Source organism: Callorhinchus milii, unplaced genomic scaffold (genome assembly GCF_018977255.1).
Source record: "Callorhinchus milii isolate IMCB2004 unplaced genomic scaffold, IMCB_Cmil_1.0 Scaffold14, whole genome shotgun sequence".
In the NCBI taxonomy this organism is placed as follows: domain Eukaryota; kingdom Metazoa; phylum Chordata; class Chondrichthyes; order Chimaeriformes; family Callorhinchidae; genus Callorhinchus; species Callorhinchus milii.
The window spans coordinates 14,806,375-14,825,077 of record NW_024704755.1 but is presented as its reverse complement, the minus strand read 5'-3'; the positions used below and the strand labels follow the sequence as shown (position 1 = coordinate 14,825,077).

General features: G+C 44.0%; 1 protein-coding gene across 1 annotated transcript in view; it reads right to left on the bottom strand.

Moving 5' to 3' along the window:
• Positions 1–18,703, bottom strand: part of LOC103185957 (proteoglycan 4-like) — a 38,589-nt gene that overhangs the window by 7,818 nt on the left and 12,068 nt on the right. The window contains exons 13-21 of the mRNA XM_042340418.1: positions 17,701–17,740; positions 16,845–17,004; positions 16,362–16,473; positions 14,787–14,865; positions 12,973–13,039; positions 10,046–10,133; positions 9,162–9,198; positions 2,148–2,322; positions 641–670 (exon numbers count right to left, since the gene is read on the bottom strand). Of these exons, the coding sequence (XP_042196352.1) occupies positions 641–670; positions 2,148–2,322; positions 9,162–9,198; positions 10,046–10,133; positions 12,973–13,039; positions 14,787–14,865; positions 16,362–16,473; positions 16,845–17,004; positions 17,701–17,740 (788 nt within the window). The remainder of the gene's footprint in view (positions 1–640; positions 671–2,147; positions 2,323–9,161; positions 9,199–10,045; positions 10,134–12,972; positions 13,040–14,786; positions 14,866–16,361; positions 16,474–16,844; positions 17,005–17,700; positions 17,741–18,703) is intronic.

The window sequence follows — 18,703 nt, the reverse complement described above, 5'->3', positions numbered from 1 at the left end:
CCTTCCACTGATGTTATTGAACATTCTTGAAGGTATTTTTAATCAGTGGAGAAGCTGACTTGTTTTGCACGATCAACAGCAGCACAAGTTGTATTCGATTGCTATTAAGGTGTCAGCCTGGCTCGGTCAGTAATGCTCTCAACTCTGAGTCAGAAGGTTGTGGGTTCAAGACCCATGTTAGGATCTGAGCTTACAGTCTCTGTAAGCACACACTCACTGCACGGCGCACACGGTCACAATCTTATTGCCTGGCACACACAGGCACACTCAGCACACACTCACTGCCTGGCACATACAGCACACACTCGCTGCCTGGCACATGCAGCACACACTCACTGCCTGGCACACATAGCACCCACTCACTGCCTGGCACACCCAGGCACACACAGCACACACTCACTGATGGCACATAACAGCACACACTCACTGCCTGGCACACCCAGGCACACACAGCACACACTCACTGCCTGACACACAGGCACACACAGCACACACTCACTGCCTGGCACATACAGCACACACTCACTGCCTGTTACACACAGGCACAAAGTCGCGGCCTGGCACGCAGTCGCTACCCGCCCCACACAGACACACACTCGTTTCTATATGTACATCAGGTTGCTCCCAATACTGTACTCACTTCTCCGCTTTGTCTTCCACCATCTCTTCCCTTTGGTTTCCACAGAGTGGCAGCATTGAGACAGGAAACACACACAGTTATTGGTGAACAGAGTACACTGCCCTCCACACACACAGCACACTTACATATGGGTACACACTCTCTCACACACACACAAGCACACACATAGACACATACAGCCTGACATACACAGAGCATTATATATACACACACCGCCTGACATATACAGAGCATTATATATGAACACACAAAGCGTGACATACACAGAGGATTATATATACACACACACAGCCTGACGACATGGGCAGGACATAATTTCAATGTGCTCCACAGGAGGGAACACAATCAGCTGCTCACTTTATTTCATCCTCTTTCTTCACCTCTTCCCTATGGCAACAAAGAGAAAGAGAAGACTGTGCATTTTGTAGACGAATACAGCGGCCAATTTGCTCAGAGTAATTTCTCACAAAGAGCTGTAAAGTGAACGACCAACTTTATTGTTGGCCAGGACACGAGGGGAAACTCCCTGCTCTTTTCGAATAGTGCTGTGGGATCTTCCAGTGTCAGCATAGACTATGAGTTCAAAATCCTGATGTGGGATTTAAACCCACAACCTTCTGCCTCAGAGATGAGATTGGTACCAACTGAGACAGACTGATGCTATTACAGCTGCTAATGGGATCAGATTATTTGTAAACTTGGGGGAAAGGGAACCTGTGTTCCACTTTCATAAGTTAGGGGTAAGTTACTTGGAACAAGAAGATCAGAACATTGGGAGCCAGGATTTTCCTTTGACGAGTCATTACTCCCGGTGTAGCACCACCTACCATCTGCTAGCTCAAAGGCCATGCGAGGTTTAAAGTCCCAATGGGTTCCTTGGATTCATACAGTGAATTTATTCATTAAAGCTGATGAACCACCAGTAAAGAAGTAGTGACAAGGATTAGAATAATAATAATCCTTGCATTTGATATAGTGCCTTATCACGTCTTTGAGACGTCTCAAAGTGCTTCATAGAATATACCTCAAAGTGAATTGATTGTATATTTTATTGGGTGAAATGTGGCAGCCAATTGCACACAGCATTGTCCCACAAATAGTTGTGGATTGAATGATCAAATTATTATTATTATTTCAAGGTATTATTACCCCCAGAAAAGTGATCCGCCAATCAACTAACAACCGGGTTCCTACTTACCGCAAGGTAAACAGAGGCGTGTGTGGAGTAAGGAAACTTGCTCAACGTTTCACCCTGCCCGGGAATCAAACCCAGGTTCTCTCGCTTACGAGGCGAGTGCTCTAACCACTAAACTACAGCCGGATGATAATGAATTGAAGCCATTGTGCATGAGATGTTAAGCCACGTTACATGGCTACCTCTGTCCAATATCCGCAATGTGCTGTGGGTGTGTGTGTGTGACACCATCTTTGCTTTCAGTCTATATTATAATACGCAACGAATACTGCAGTCACCCAATCCAGATCAAAGTCATAAAGTGAGCTCTACCTCTGCACCACTCTTGTCACCTCAGTCCCAAAGTCTGGAGATGTGGCCTGGTCGACCACCTCGCACTCGCTTGTTTGTGTTGCAGCATCTTGGTGAGGAACATTGTCATCCCAGTCAGAGTGCCCGTCTTCCAGGTCCTCCAACACCAACTCCTCCTCTCTGGGGAGAATGTGAACTGCAAACAGAAAGGCAAAGCCTCTGACACTGAGGTGCGCTCACTTAGTACTGGGACTAATAAGGCTCACACATCACAAGATTGATCTAGATGAAGAAGGCCCTCAAGCCCATCTGATCTCATCCTTCCCCACCCCCTCCTCATCACTACATTAAGCTGCTTTTTAAGTGAGTCCAGTGTCCTGGCCTCAACCATCTTTTCTGACAACCAGTTCCAGTCATTGATTACCCTCTGCGTAAAGAAAAACTTTCCTGGTGTCTGTGCCGAAATTGCTCTATACAACTCTAAACCTGCGACCTCTTGTTCCGTTGTCTTGTTGCATCCTAAAGTATTGACCTGGGTTTATCTTTTCACTCCTACTTAAAATGTCATACACTTCTTTGAGGTCCTCTCTGAGTTATCTTCTCATAAGACTGAAGAACCTGAGTTTATATAATTCCCTCATCTCTTTATTAACCTCCTTCTGTACAATCTTGCATTCAGCCCAATGATCACCCTCTTCTGTCTCCCGACGAGCTTCATGAATATTCCTCTTCTCCTTTATCTCCATTTTTTATTTTCCTATTGATCCATTTTGGTGTTTTTATTTATTTTGCCATTGCTGCACTTAAGTATATACAGGGTGACCAAAAAAGTCTTATTTTCCAGCTACCCTGTTATCTAAAAACAAATCATAATTTCTTTAAGACTTATTAGACATTGTAATGGTATCACTAGTTTTTGGTCACCCTATACAAAGTTCTTCAAGGATGTCCATTTTCCTCAACTGGTTTGTCCTTGAGTAATGCCTCCCAATCTATGTCTCATAGCTCAACCCTCACACCCCAGACATTTACTTGTCTAAAGCTGTGACCAGAGTTTGGTTTGGGGCTGATGCTGTTTCCCAAGTCAAACTGAAGGTTATTGAGCTGTGGTCACTACGCCTTGTGAGCTCCCTGACACACACGCACCACATTAACAAGCTTTCACACTTGAACATTCCCTGTTTATGTTGGGCTGATTGAAATCCCCCATCAGTACCACCTTCTTTTTTCTGATGTATACTCCTAATATTGACATACGAGTCATTCTCTCTGCTTTGTCCTTGTGCTCTGTAGCAAATGTTAGAGTCTGTCCCTTTTCTAGTTGAGCCCATCCTAACCAAAGGGATTGTGATTGTGTACTGTGCTTAATCCTGTGATGTCAACTCAATTACCTTAACCTCCCAGGTGTCTTTTATACACATGGAAACTCTTCCGGCTTTCCTATTGCTTCCATCTTTCCTGAATAGCCTATATTCTCGTAAGTTACATTCACTTCCATCATCCATGTTTAGCCAATGTCTCTGTGATTCCAACTACATCATAAATACCCATTGCCAACATTGTCTCTCGTTCCAATTTAATGCTTCTAGCATTTATATTTATTCACACAATTATACTCTTTTCCCCTTTAACCTTCCTGTCTGGTTCACTGATCTTGCTAGCGGATGCTTTCTGGGATCTTGCATTCTTGATTAGGTCGTTCCTTTATTTTTTGATCTGTAATGGTTTCACCTTTTTATCGTCTCTTCCTGAGTTTTTTTTTCTCTACCGCAGCATTCCTCCTCCGTCACTGGATAATGGGGGTATGCTTACTCTTTTTGGAGGGGTTACTTGGTCAACACAGTAGAGAGTCCCAGAAGATACAGTGGGAAACTCCGTTCACTTTTTGAATAGCAACGTGGGATCTTAAATGCCCACCTGACCAGACAGACAGAGCCTCGGTTTAATAACATCTGAAGGACGACACCTCCGACATTGCAGTGCTCTCCCCAGTGTTGCACTGGAGTGTCAGCCTAGATTTTGAGTTAAAATAATAACCCCCGCATTTGATATAGTGCCTTATCACGTCTTCTAGACAACAACAACAACAACAAATTACATTTGATACAGCACCTTTCACATCAGGAGGACGTCTCAAAGCGTGAATTGACTATATTTTGTGGGCGAAACGCAGCGGGGTCCCACAACAGTCGTGGAGTGAAGTGACCAATTTATTATTTTTAACAAATTGTTAAAAATAATTTCTTTATTTTTCAAAGTACAACAATAATAATGATCCTTGCATTTGATATAGCCCCTTATCACGTGGTTGAGACGTCTCAAAGCGCTTCACAGAATACATTGTATGGGTGAATATATCACAGTCCTCCCCTCCCTTTTTGTTTATATCATCTTGTTTCCCTCACCCGCTCCCCAACCCATCAGAGTCTCACTATCTAGAGATTCCTTGTTCTCAACAATCAGTACATGCCTTAATTCAAAGCAAAGCATCTCTCTACCTTCACCGTCATGTGGGACTCAGCAATTAGCCTCTGGACATTAATGAGCTACTTCAAAAGCCTCTGTCACCAGAGCAATTGATTGACTTCCTGCTTTCCTAATGTTTACCAGCCACAGGGGACGGGAATCCAATCCAAATGACCTTTATTGGAACATTCATTACATCCGCCTTCCATCACCCAGTTGCCCATTATAATTTCTGGCGTAACTCCATGTGGAATGAGACTGTGGTGTTCCCTTGGCCCCATAACCCTCTGTTGACAAAATAAATTGTGCCAACGGCTTTTAAAGAGGCACAAAATCACACCACGGTAAAAACCACCTGACCTCAACAGGGGTCATTTCCTCATATCTTTACGTTGCACCTTCCTGCTGTCATGGAAACAAGACACCATTTGGACCTTGTCATTTGGAGCTTGGTGCTAGCTCAAGGGAGATCTCTTCTTCCTCTGTTCCTTCCTCATACCCTTTAATAATTACCTTTAGCGTTTTGACCCCTTTAAGTGTTCTTGCGGACTTAACTTCGAAAACCATTTGTGGCACATTTCACCCCCTTTCCCCCACCTCCCACACCCCAACCCCCCCAAGCTCACAGACATTCACACTGTCTGAAATTAAGTCTAAGTTTTCTCTGCTCCGTGTTCACTTTCTCTAAACCCAGCCTATATCGTGTGTCAGTTATTTTGAGCTCCAGTTGTTGATCGTGGCTCCTGCTCAATATTAGGGATCAAATATCATTCCAGAGACAGCTTCTTCCAAATATACCCTCCACAGTTACAATCCTTCCTAATATCCTTGATTTAACAAGTCATCCAGAGGACGGCACCTTCAACAATCGAATGCTCCCACACAACTGCGCTACTGCATCAGCCTGAACTGAAATTCTCAACGCAAGTTTAAATCCACAACTTACTGCCCCAGAGATGAGCTTTCTGAACAGAGAGAGTGCTGCCTGCCCCCATCACACCAGTCCTCACCAAGCTCCAGATCGATTTAAGATCCTCTCACTTGTCTACAAATCCCTTCACGCCATGACACCTCCCTACCTTTCCGTCCTTTCTCCCCACTCCACTATCCACTGCCTCCGCTTGGCTGGCTCTCTCCTCCTGCTTGTACCTTGTCCCCTCCGCTCCACTACGCCCTATAGCATTGGAACTCTCTCCCCCAATCCCTCCGCCTTGCCCCCCTCTCTCTTTCCCCTCTTTTAGATGACGACTGAGACCTTTCTCTTCTACTATGCTTATGGTCACACACTCCCTCAGAGTCAGGCTCCGCCACTGTTAAGCACTTTGAGACACTGCCCCACATGAAAGGTACTATATAAATGCAAGTTGTTGTTGCCTGCTGAGCCAAGTCGACATATTCTACATCAAATCACTGCCACTATTATTGAACACATGTGTAAGGGATAATGAGGAGAGCAGACCTTTACAGACTGCTGGCAGTGCAACAGGATCAGGGCACCATCTCATCATATTGAGCTTCACCTACAGACCATCTCAATGTTATTACAAGACACTTTAAAACACAACAAAGGCTTCTATCTGCTGACTCACTCACTTTACTTGTAATCACCCGTGGGAACTGTACTACCGTACAAGAGTCTGACTACACTTGTCCAAATATTAAAAAATTATGAATTCTACCCAAAAAGTGGGGTCCTGTAGCTCAGTGGTTAGAGCACTCGCAAGCGAGAGACCTGGGTTCGATTCCCAGCAGGGCAAAACCCTGGACAAGTGTCCTTACTCCACACACCTGATAATAATCCCTCAAGAAAAAAATAATAATAAATTGGTCATTTCAATCCACCACTGTTTGTGGGACGCTGCTGTGTGCAATTGGCTGCCACGTTTCGCCCACAAATATACAGTCAATTCAGTTTACAGTCTATTCTGTGAAGCGCTTTGAGACGTCTACAGATGTGAAAAGTGCTGTATCAAATATAAGGATTATTATAAAAATGCAACTCCATCCCATTCCCCTTTCTCTCTATTGATCAATGGAAGGTCCAACCATTGGATGCCGTAGACTTGAACTTAACTTTCTTAATGATAATAATTCTTGCATTTCATACAGCTCCTTTTCATGTTGTCAAAACATCTCAAAGCATTTCACGTGATTTTAGCGTAAAGTGTAGTGACTGTGCAGTTGTGAACAAAGCAAAAGCAGCAGCCAATGTTCCACAAACAGCCATGGAGTGAGTGACTAATCTTATTTGGAGGGGTTGTTGACCAGGACACCAGGAGAGAAAAACTCCCTTCTCTTTTGGAATAGTGCAGTGAGGTCTTTAACATCCACCTGATCAGGCAGACAAAGGAAGAACTGACTTCTGAACAAAAGTAAATTTGGGGGAATTTCAGAATAACCAGGTAATAAGACACAGGACTCAGGGTGGCTGAATGTCACCTTTATTTTTCACAGTATAATTGCTTTTGTGGTCTTCAATCTCGGTTTCTAATATAGGTGAAGACTGATGGATAATGGAATGCTTGAGACTGTCAGCTAGATTGTAGGTTGTATTCAATATAGTGGATTCTGTCAAATTCCTTTTCTCTCTAAAAATATTGCACAATTTTGCTTTAAATTTGCAAATAAAATGGCACTGGACTAACAGTACAAGTGAACCATACTTTTTGACTTATTTACACTATATGTTAGATATAGGGAGGGTCTATTCTGTGAGAGAGACCCACTTTGAGACGGAGGGACCACAGGAGATGGCAAAGACCCTTGTACAATTGTAAATTGCACCTCATAAACCAATTCTACAATGCGGGTTCCGTTGTTTAAATGGTATTTTTTGATATTAATAATATTATTTCTTGATGAAAATCGTCACTAAATGCTTGCAGGATTTTGTGGGCATTCAGAAGCAGGATAAATAAGAGCGTCAGTGTGTGCGTGTGAAGGCAGAAGGTTGCACGTCTTCCCCCTTCATTGCTCAGTGTTACCCCTCCAGACACACTGAGCGCCCCACACACAAACTTCCTGCCCTAAGTCAAGCTGTTCAATGTCTCCAAGTCTCTGTGTGGGGCCCAGGTCAGAAATGACATGATATACAAGTCCCAGACTGGACTTGCTCCCTATCTACACACACTGACTGACATCTTTCCAAAGTCTTCATTTTCCTTTTGTTTCAGAGACTTGAACCACCTTCTCTCCTGAAACAAAGGAGAAGAAGAATGGATTAGGGCACAAACGAGACTCTGCTGTTCCCAGTCCCCTCCCTGCCTCCACTCACCTCCTGCCTCCCAGCTTTGCTTTACTTCTTCAGCTGCTACTCCTGCCAATCAAACCATTTTGGATACAGCGGACAGCACTGACATTACTACTGATGGGCAATATCATGAATATAACATTTGCTATTGCACAGAGATGGAAAGCTGTCAGTGCTAGATAGTGAAATACGTTTCCAAACTGACACCTAACAACTTCTCTTGGGTCAGCTACAGTACAGGATAGATGAGGAGTAAAGCACCCTCTGAATTGTTCATTCAAGGATAGGGACATCCTCCCTACATGAAAGGCGCTATACAAGTGTAATTTGTTGTTGTTGATCTTAACTCAAGGATTGCCACATCCGACACTGTATAAACTGTATAAATGCGATAAAGTTCACAATTATCTGCCTAAAAGATCAGGATTCACAGATTAAAGATTCAAACTCTCAGGCGAGCTCTCTGATTCACTAACATCATACCTGAGTTCACAGTCTCAGAATGCACTCCAGTATAGGGATGGGGATACTGCATTGTCAGAGGTGCTATCCTTTGACTGAGGTCCTTCAGGTGGACATTAAAGATATGAAAGGCACTACTGTATATGAAAAGAGAAGGGGATTTTCTCCCGGTGTCCAGCAGGTTAACAATCCCCAGAAAAATGTATCTTTCACCTCGTGGCTGTTTGTGACCTTCGTCGTGTGTAACAATGACTACTGCGTTTATCTACAAAAAAGTCACTACCGTATCCTTGACAGAAATTAGTGTGAAGTCATTTGAGTCGTTTTGGTGTAAAAATGCAAGATCAATCATTGATTTTGTGTACTGCTGCATGTGGAAGATTCCACTTTACAACATATTCCGTGAAGCGCTTTGAGACGTCTCGAAGACGTGATAAGACGCTATATCAAATGCAAGTTTAATATACATAAAATTAGTTTGAGACATTGGGGTCTAACTTGGAAGATTATGAGTGATACTATTCACTGAAATAGTAATCTGCGCCTTGGAAGGTGCTATGTAAATGTAATTTGTTGTTGTTGTTGAAAATGCTGAAACTCCACTTGAGAATATCAGTCTCCCACCGGATGTTAGAAAGTTTCTTTGCCCTCAGTCAGGAAGCTAAAAGGAAGAGAGGTCAATCTGAGGCAGATCTGATCAAGTACCTGCAGGATTTGCTATTTACAAATCCTTTTAGAAATCTTGCAAGTTAGACCCTAGTAACTTATCGTTCCTTCTCAGTGGCCTGCTTAGTGTTTCTTGCATCAAGTTCTTCCTCAAACCATTGACAGGGTTTTCAGGAGAAAGGCGTACTCACTTTCCTCGACCGGACTCGTTGTCACATCCCTGTCATCCTAGAAGAGCACAGAAACATACACACACTTTAGAACCCTATGAAATCTGGGACATCTTATTCAGTTCATTTTGGAAATCTTTGAGCCACCGATCTGCGAATTAAGAAAATGCTTCAGATTTGTAAAGTTTTCCCGATTTGGATTGTGGAATGGGCCTGAATGTCTGCTCACACCACCCGCAGTCAAACACTTCTCCTACACACATTGACAGAGGCAATGCACTGTTATCCTGCTGACTGGTGGGTGACATAAATCTCAGTAAACAAGTCAAAATAAATTTATTTCTTGCGAACGAAATTGAGAAGAAATTGGAAGGCACGATGGGCCGAATAGCCTCCTTCTTGTGTTGTAAGATTCTCTGATTCTCTGAGTTAATAATATAATGGCGGGAGGTGAGTGTCTAACATGTGATTCAAATGGAAAAATCCTGAAGTATTGAATATGCATGGTCTAGTGTTACAGAGGCAGTTCCCTCCCACCCCCCACTGACAGGGACCAGATTCAATGTTATAGTTTTATGCTGAGTATTCTGTTCAGCAAAAAAACACCAACTGACACTTGTACTCACAGGCGATAATCATTCAGCTCCAGTGATGATTATTACACAGCGCAGATGATGGCCTCGCACCATTATCCACCATTTACTGACAGTGAGCCCACAGTCTAAATGACTCACTCCTTCCAGCAACTCCTTACTGTCAAATGCCCTGGCTGACTGTTCTCAGTGACGTTGGCTTGTCTCACCTTTCGCTTAATGCTGACCTTGAAGGGACGAGAGCTTAAGAGGAGTGTTTTTCATTCCCATTTCCTGACACTTGCTTTACTCGATTGTTAATTCAGAACCTACCTGGAGCTTTTCCTGTGTTGTTTGTTGAGATTTGGTGACTGGCTGTGGCACAACTTTCCCCAGACCTTCTACAAACCAGCTGAAGACACTGCGTGGGCACAAGGATAAAATAAGTCAAACACATAAGACCTGTAGAATAGTGGTACTGTGATATCCACAGTAGTCACCCTACTCTGCCCCCATCCTCTGGAACTCCATCCCACATTCCCATCACTTCGCTCCCTCCTTTGCCTTCTTCAAGGCACACCTCAAGACCCTCCTCTTTGACCGTGCCTTCAGCCACCCTCCTGCCCCAACACTCCTGCCCCCACCCTCCTAGCCCCACCCTCCTACCCCCATCCTCCCTCATCCCAACCGCCCCCGGCTCGGGTCCTAATCCCTGACTGTTCAGCGCCTTGGGACATCCTCCCGACGTGAAAGACCCAGGAAAAGCTTTAGGTAGGTTCTCAATTACCCGGAAGTAATGAGTAATGATGTGATTTTTAGCTAGCCAGATCTCAGGTTCCCTGTGCCATCCATTTCAGATTTTCTCTCATTAAATACAATGATATGGGTGACGGTATTTGAATTTCACAGTGGTTAAATTTCATGGTTGAAACTAGACAAAATGTGTCAGTTTAAAGCTCTTAAACTGAGAGGCATTACGAGGCAGCCCCAAATCTTCCCTTGCCCAAGTCCATTTGAATGAACTTATCCACACGGAGACATGGGATTGTTATCAGAAGTAAAATGTCAGCAATACTGATACCAATTCATTATAGAAATTTGCCCCCACTCCCCCACCACCCCCCACCTCACCACTGCTCTCCCTGCCCACCACCACTCCTCCCATGTCTTCTGCACCTCCCTGCCCACTGCTCCCTCTCCCCCACTGCCCCTCATTCATAGATTCATAGATTCATAGATACATAGAATGTTACGGCACAGAAGGAGGCCATTCGGCCCATCGAGTCTGTGCCGGCTTTTTGACAGAGCAAGTCACTTTCACTAACCCCAATCACCAGCTTTCTCCCCATAACCCTGCAAACCCGTCTTCCCCAGATACCTATCCAGTTCTCTCTTAAAAGCTGTTATCGAATCGGACTTCACTACCCTTTCAGGCAGATCATTCCAAATTCGAACAACTCGCTGAGTGAAAAAATTTCTTCTAACCTCCCCTCTGCTTCTTTTGGTAGATATCTTAAGACTGTGACCACGGGTCACAGACACATCTATCTGTTATGTCAGACACAAACCTAGGACCTTCAGCTCAATGCCATACCATATGGTATATTTAGTAATGTCATTACTAATGACTAACCTTCTAACCACAACATTTAAAACATTCTATTTCACAGGAGAAAGTAGAGATTTTTTCATCAATCAAATAACTTTCCAACGACTGGCTCTCTGGGTTCCAGTTCCACTATAAACATCTCTTCATCTTGAGAGACACCTGTCGCCATGCACCACATTTTAACACTTTAAATCCTTTGTACATAAACTTTCTCAATCACATCAGGTGAGGTTAAAGATCTCATAGCACTACTCGAAAAGAGAAGGCAATTCCCCTGAGCCGACAATCCCCCAGATAAAATTGGTCATTCGCTTCATAGCTGTTTGTGGAACATTGCTGTGTGCAATTGCCAGCCGTGTTAGTCCTACAAAATACACAGTCACTACATGTATATTCAGTGAGATGCTTTGTCACTTCCTTCCAATGTGAATGGCACCACATCAAATGCAAGGATTGCTAATGTATTATTTTGAAACCTACCTTTTTGGGGACCCATATATAAACTTACACTCCTCCAGTAAACTGTTGCGAGGCCTCACTCTGTCACCCATTTTCAAATGACTTATTTACTCTTCTTCTAAACTAGCCAAATGCAACATGGCTGTGCATAACACAGAAAAGCATATGGTTTCAGGAGACTAGCACATGCGAACAACAAGGCGCTTTGAGCAAGCCAGGAAGCCTCACACATTGCCACAAAACTCTGCACAGCTTCTAGTTAGCAGCACAAAGAGAGGTTCAGATGACAAAGGCTCTTCCACCCATTTGATCTCATCATATTCGCTTACAAAGTACAGTTACCACAGTTTACAGCAGTTCCTCTGAAGCGCTTGGGAACATCTTCCTGACATGAAAGGCACTATATCAAAGGTAAGGATTTTTTTTATTATATTCTCCAGAATACCAACCCTAGCATCTTCCTATTGCAACTTCAATCTTATCCTAAAGGAGTCTTGTGTCCCGGTCTAAAACCCCTTCCTTGTAATCTGTTACTGTTCTTGACCGCTCCATTGCCCATTGATTCTATGGCGTCAAACTACGCCATTAATCAGTGTTCCCTGTGTAAAGGGGGCAATATAAATGCCAGTTGTTAGTGTTCTAAAGCTCTGAATCATAGACTCATAAACAGAGTGAAAGGGCATCAAGTTATAGTGATGGAGCTCATGGGTCTGGCATTGAGGTTGTGAACATGCAGTTGAACTTGGCTGTAGCCTAATTGTGCTCGTTGTAGTCTGGAGTCTAATCTGACATAGCTCATATACAGCACCAGCCTCACACTAAAGATAATGCACTAAGTTCAGTAACTAGCAAGAAGCTAGCTCTATAAAATGAGCAGATCCAGGCAGTTGAATACAGCATTACCTCTTATCCTCCTGACTGTTGCAAACAAAAAAGGAAACAAATAAGGCATCCAGATATTTGATAAAATTACTAAACACGCCTTTTATCCAAAAGCTTTCAAATAAGATGTCCAACATACAAATGTGGCTGATTCATGGTGTAGAGAGGGGTGCTTATGAGAGGGATGTTTAAGTTGAACGCATCCGTTCATTACCACTCACAGCAATGAGCTTACTCACACACTGAAAACATCCAGTTAAGAGCAGGGCTTCATAAATTACTTGTAATAATTTAATCCCAATAATCATACCTGGTTTTAGTGTCTGGCTCTTTCTCTTCTTTCACAATAGGGTCTGGGGTTGGGGCAATTACAGTGACTGGGGAAGACAGAAAGGATGAACAATTAAGATTATTGCAGTACCACCCATCTAAACCTGACATTACTCCACATTTACACAATATGGTGACTCACCCTGTATCTCACCTGGACACAGCCCTGTAATTTCTATAACCCGGCAACTAACCTTGAATGTTATCAACGGACAGGATCTAAAATGATTAAAGTGAACCAGAACAGATCTGAACTGCAACTGTTAGTAAATGGGATAGGACCAAAAGCACGATAATTTTACAGCAATTGTATCCTTTATGGAAAAATAAATGCATTAGTTATTACAGTGCCAGTCAAACACTGGTCTAGAACTGGCATCACTCCACATTAATCAGCCTGCGATTGAAACGCGGGTAAATTCAGAATGAATCTATGGAAACACTGTTTCAGTGAGGGAGTAGTAAACGTAATGGAACAGGCTCCCTTTGGAGACAGTGGATGCAAGAAAATATTGAATCTTTCAATCATAATTTAGTTAGAGTTATGTTTGGAAATAGAGTATATAATTTGGGACACAACATGTCACGCGACTGCCAGGATGGTGAAGGGCAAATTGGATGGACCTTGATCTTTTTTCGCCAAGCAAATTCTTATGTTCTTATGTTTTTGTTAATCAAATGGAGCGAGTGGAGTGGAGCCCACAACAGGGTAAGTTGTATGTGGGCTGGAGAAACAGGACCTGATGGACAACATTGCTTTGTTATGTTACTAAACATAGCAAAGCCTCTTGGTGAGATCATCTGCAAACATGGGGTCAACTTCCACATGTATGCGGATTACTCCCAAATGTACCTCTCGGCCTCCACTTTTGACTCCAGACCACTGCTGTCCTGACAGAAAGTCTGTCAGACATCAAGTCCTGGATGAGAGCTAACGTTCTTCAGTTGAGGCCCTCCTGATTGGCTCCCGTCAGCACCTCCACAACTCAGGCGCTGACAGCATCACCATCCATGGATGTACACTCCACATTACTAAGCCAGTCTGGAACCTTGGCATCTTGTTTGACCCTCAACTATCCTTTCTACCCCACATCCGTACCATGAACCCACCTCCACAACATCGCCCGGCTCTGCCACTGCCTCACACCGCAGGCCGCCAAAACCCTCATACATGCATTCATTACATCCAGGCTCAACTACGCAAACTTCTTGCTTGTCAGCCCCCAAACTCTTCCCTCCATAGGCTGCAGATCATCCAGAACTCTGCAGCCCATGTCCTCTCCTGCATCAGGCTCTGTGACTCTATCAACCCTATCCTCGCATGACTCCACTGGTTTCCCATCACACAGAGGATACAGTTCAAGATGCTGGTCCTCATCTTCAAAGCCCTCCATGACTTTGCTTCCCCCATACCTCTGCAACCTCCTAACCCCCTACCAACCGACCCATTCCCTCTGCTCAGTGGGCTCCGGCCTGCTTCATGTCCCCCACCTCGCGCCCCACCATTGGCAAGCGGGCCTTCCGCCATTTTGTCCCCACCCTCTGGAACCCCATCCCGCAGTCCCTCCGCCTCGCTCTCTCTCTTGCCTACTTCAAGACCCATCTCAAGACCACCCCCCTCTTTGACCGTGCTTTCGATCACCCTCCATCCCCCCCTGCCCTCCATCCTCCCCAATCCCGACCCCAGCTCGGGTCCGAAACACTGACTGTCCAGCACCTTGGGACATCCTCCCGACATGAAAGGCTCTGTACAAATGTAATTCTGATGTTGTTGTTGTTGTAGTAAAGTTTTACCTTCTATAACGGTGACAGTTTGGGTTTCTTCTTCATCAGTCTCCTCCTCTTCTACCTTTGGCTCCTCCACCAGTTTGACCTTTCAATAACAGGGTGTAAAAAGAACAGGATGTAAAGAACTTGCCAAGGGAGAAGGTGAAACAGATCCAGGGGTGTCAGTTGATTGATTGCTCATTGTGTCAACACAGTCCGAGGCAACAATAAACAAGGCAAACAGGATTCTGTGCTACATTGCCAAATCAGTTGAGTTTACAGACCCAGACATTCATACTCAAGCTATATCGTTCTCTAATCAGGCGACACTCAGAGTACCGCATACAGTTAGGGTCACTTCAGCACAAGTGGGTTGCCCAGGCACGAGAGGCATTGCAAAAAAAGATCAACAAGGACGATCCTCAGCGTTAGCAGAATGAGCTACGAGCAATGATTAGTCAATTTCGGACTCCTCGGTTTTGAAAGGAGATGGGACTTTATAGATATATAAATATATATGTATACACAATTTTAAGTATGATTGAAAATAATAATAATCCTTGCATGTGATACAGCGCCTTATCACGTCTTTGCGACGTCTCAAAGCGCTTCACAGAATGTACTGTAAAGTGAATTGACTGTATATTTGTGGGCGAAACGCAGCAGCCAATTGGGCACAGCAGCGTCCCACAAGCAGTCGTGGATTGAGTGATCACATTTTTTTTTTTTTTATTAATTATTATCCCCTGGAAAAGCGATCCGCCAACCAACTAACAACCAGGTTCCTGTATACTGCAAGGGAAACAGAGGCGTGTTGTCCTGTTTGGAAACCCAGGACCTCTCGCTTGCAAGGCGAGTGCTCTAACCACAACTCTACAGGACTCCACGCGTCCTGAAGAATACTTTAGGAGGCACAGTGACAGGAGAATAAGAGTGTGTGGGTTTAGAATTGCAATGGAAAATTTCATGACAGAAGTATTTCTTTACTCATATGGTAAATCACGATTGGAACAGATTGCTAGGAACAGTGTTTTAGGCGATGACGTTGGACTAACTAGTTTGATGAAAACCCAGTCTTTTGGGCAGTCAGTAAACATGAGGAATCTCAGTCACTCCGAGGGAAGCTGGTACAATATACGGAGACTATCCTATTTCACTGTAACATGCAGCAAAGGAAAATCTAACTTTACAGCAGCTCAGACCGGCAGATTCTGTTCCAAATTATTCCTCGTTGAACCCTCTTAGCAAATAGAACACTGTGCAATAACCTGTACACGACATAGAAAATACCGTGACATGACGTGTTGAAACATTTTTTTAAGTTTGAGGTGATGCAATTCATTCGCACTCTTTGCCCATCTCAGCTGAGAGGGGAAAGAGTGCGAATGAATTGCATCACCTCAAACTATACATTGTAATACACCGTGTGTGAGTGAGTCACCTTATACCCACTGCAGTCTAACACGACAACCGCAACAACAACTTGCAATTATATAAAGGGAAGTCTAGACGCTTAGTTCTAACGTAGAGTTTCCGAGTGTGTAAAACTCTGCAAATAATCTTATTTATTTATTTATTTATTTAGGAACCGTCCGTGTGTACCTCTTGTTCTGAGGGAGCTGATTCCACTTGCGCAATGGCACTTCCCGGTACTGAGATCTCCACTGGCTGTGGGACCACCTTCTCCAGACCGTGTTTGAGCCAACCGAGCACGCTGCAAATCGTTTCACAAAGTTAGCGCGCGAGGAAATAACAACGCCTTGCATTTATTTATACAGCCGCACTTGCGCACCTTGGACGTGGCAGCACGAATCCTGGGAGCAGGTTTCCTCTGGCTGGTAAAGTTACACGCGTTTATAACAGGATTCTAATACTTGAAAACAGTAACATTTAGACTAATGATAGTCCTTGCATTTGATTTAAGCGTCTTATCACATCACGCATTCGTCTCAGAGCGCTTCGCGGACTGTATCGTAAAGTGGATCCACTGTGTAATTCGTGGCCAAACTTAATAATTCATTCAGGGAAGGTTGAATTTTTGTAAAAATATTTAATAAGGAGGAATATTATTGAGGGGTCGGTTACCTGATGCCCCCAGTAGAGGGGGAACGAGGTACATCAATCGTCTTGACTGTGGGAGATGTCTCTGTGGGAGGAGCTGCTTTGCCGTCAGTGGCCTCCTCTACAGCCACAGTCACTACAGTCACCTTCACCTCAGCTACAGGCTCTGGCTCAGGCTCGGGCTCTGAGACATCAGGAATCAACACAACATGAGAAATTGGGCATCAAGAACCATCAATAGTTCTTACTCACAGCTTAAACTCTCCGAAGGATAGCAGAGAAACGTCGGATTATAATCACACATCATCAATGTTACGGCACTTAGTGGCCAACATGAATCCCCTCCCCCTCACCCTGTTTCTTTCCGCTTTCTGTCTGTTCCACAGTCTCCATTTCTCTCTCTTCTTCCTACGTTCTGTTTCTGGCTCCCACTCCTTCCACTTTCCTTGCTCTCCCACGAGAACAAAAGTCACACAAAATAACAAAACGTGTGCCATTGACACCTGGAAATCCCTGTGTCTAGAATGGAATGAATATTCTGCTCCCGGAGGGATGCACCCTGCTCACCTAATTCTAGAGAGTATTAGGCACAGGTTAGCAAGAGCCAAGGCTAAAGGAACCCAGAGTGTGAGTTGACATACTCTTGGAGTTTATCTAGATAAAACTACAAAGTTCATCATTGAAAGCTCTGTCTGGCGAGTATCCCATTTGGCAATTGTGCCACGGTAAGGTGATACCGTACACAGGAATTCTAATCATGATCTAAACACTTTGACAGTCAAACTAGAGTGTTTATCTCCCCAACACCCCAACCCCTAGGGGTATATTAACAAACAATAGAGAGCATTACAAGTTTGATTATTAGCTACAGAGCACTCACTCTTTTCAGTTGGGGGCTCTTCTTCCTGTGGTTCAGGTTCCTGTACCAGGAAATTAAATACCGAAGGTTAAAAATGACAGTATCTTATCTTTTTAATGATATACATACAAATGGTCAACCCAGATCTTAAGCAGATTAAGTTCACTTGATACATCATCAGGCTTTGCATTCCATGCAGTGTCCCATCGTGTGCGCACAAGGAGTTACTTTGAATTTGTTATGTGGGCAAAAGCAATGGCTGGTTTGCGTCTGCAACATCTCACAAATAGCAATGAGATGAGTGAGTGATCAAATCCAATCTGTTGGTTTTGTGCATCTGGATGATGGAGAAATTCTTGTTCTGTTTAAAATCATACTGATGGGTATTTTCACATCATCCTAACCACCAGACCAGACAGATATGATCTCGACTGAACGTTCTCATCTAAAGGATAGCATCTCCACTGCTGCAATGGAGTGTTAGCAAGATGATGCCCTGAGCATAATGTGTGGGTCTTGAACCCACAATCTTCTGACCCAGAGATGAGATTGCTAGCGTCTGAGTCTATTTTTCTCACATCTTTCAGGAGAGAAGTAGAGAAAGTTGAATGCAAAACAAAAAAAGCTGAGGACAAAAAGCAAAGCTATATTTGGAGCAATTATTCCTTGTTATTAAATTATTGTTATTCCTTGTTCCTTAACTTCCTTGAAGTGTCAGCCTGGCTCAGTTGGAAGCGCTTTCCTCTCTGAGTCAGAGGGTTGTGCGTTAAAGCTCCTTGAAGTCAGGCCTTTGAACTCACAGACGAGGTTGACACTCCAGTGCAATGCGGTGGGTGGGGGGTGGGGGGGTGGGCTGTGTTGGTTAAGGTACCATCCTTGCGATGAGACAGTTAGCTCAGGTCCCATCTGCCTGTTCGGGTGGTCATTAAAGATTCCATGGCACTATTCGAATAGGGAAGGGAGTTTCTCGTGTGTCTAGTGTCCTGGCCAACATTCCTCTCCACACACAAATACAGGATAAAAA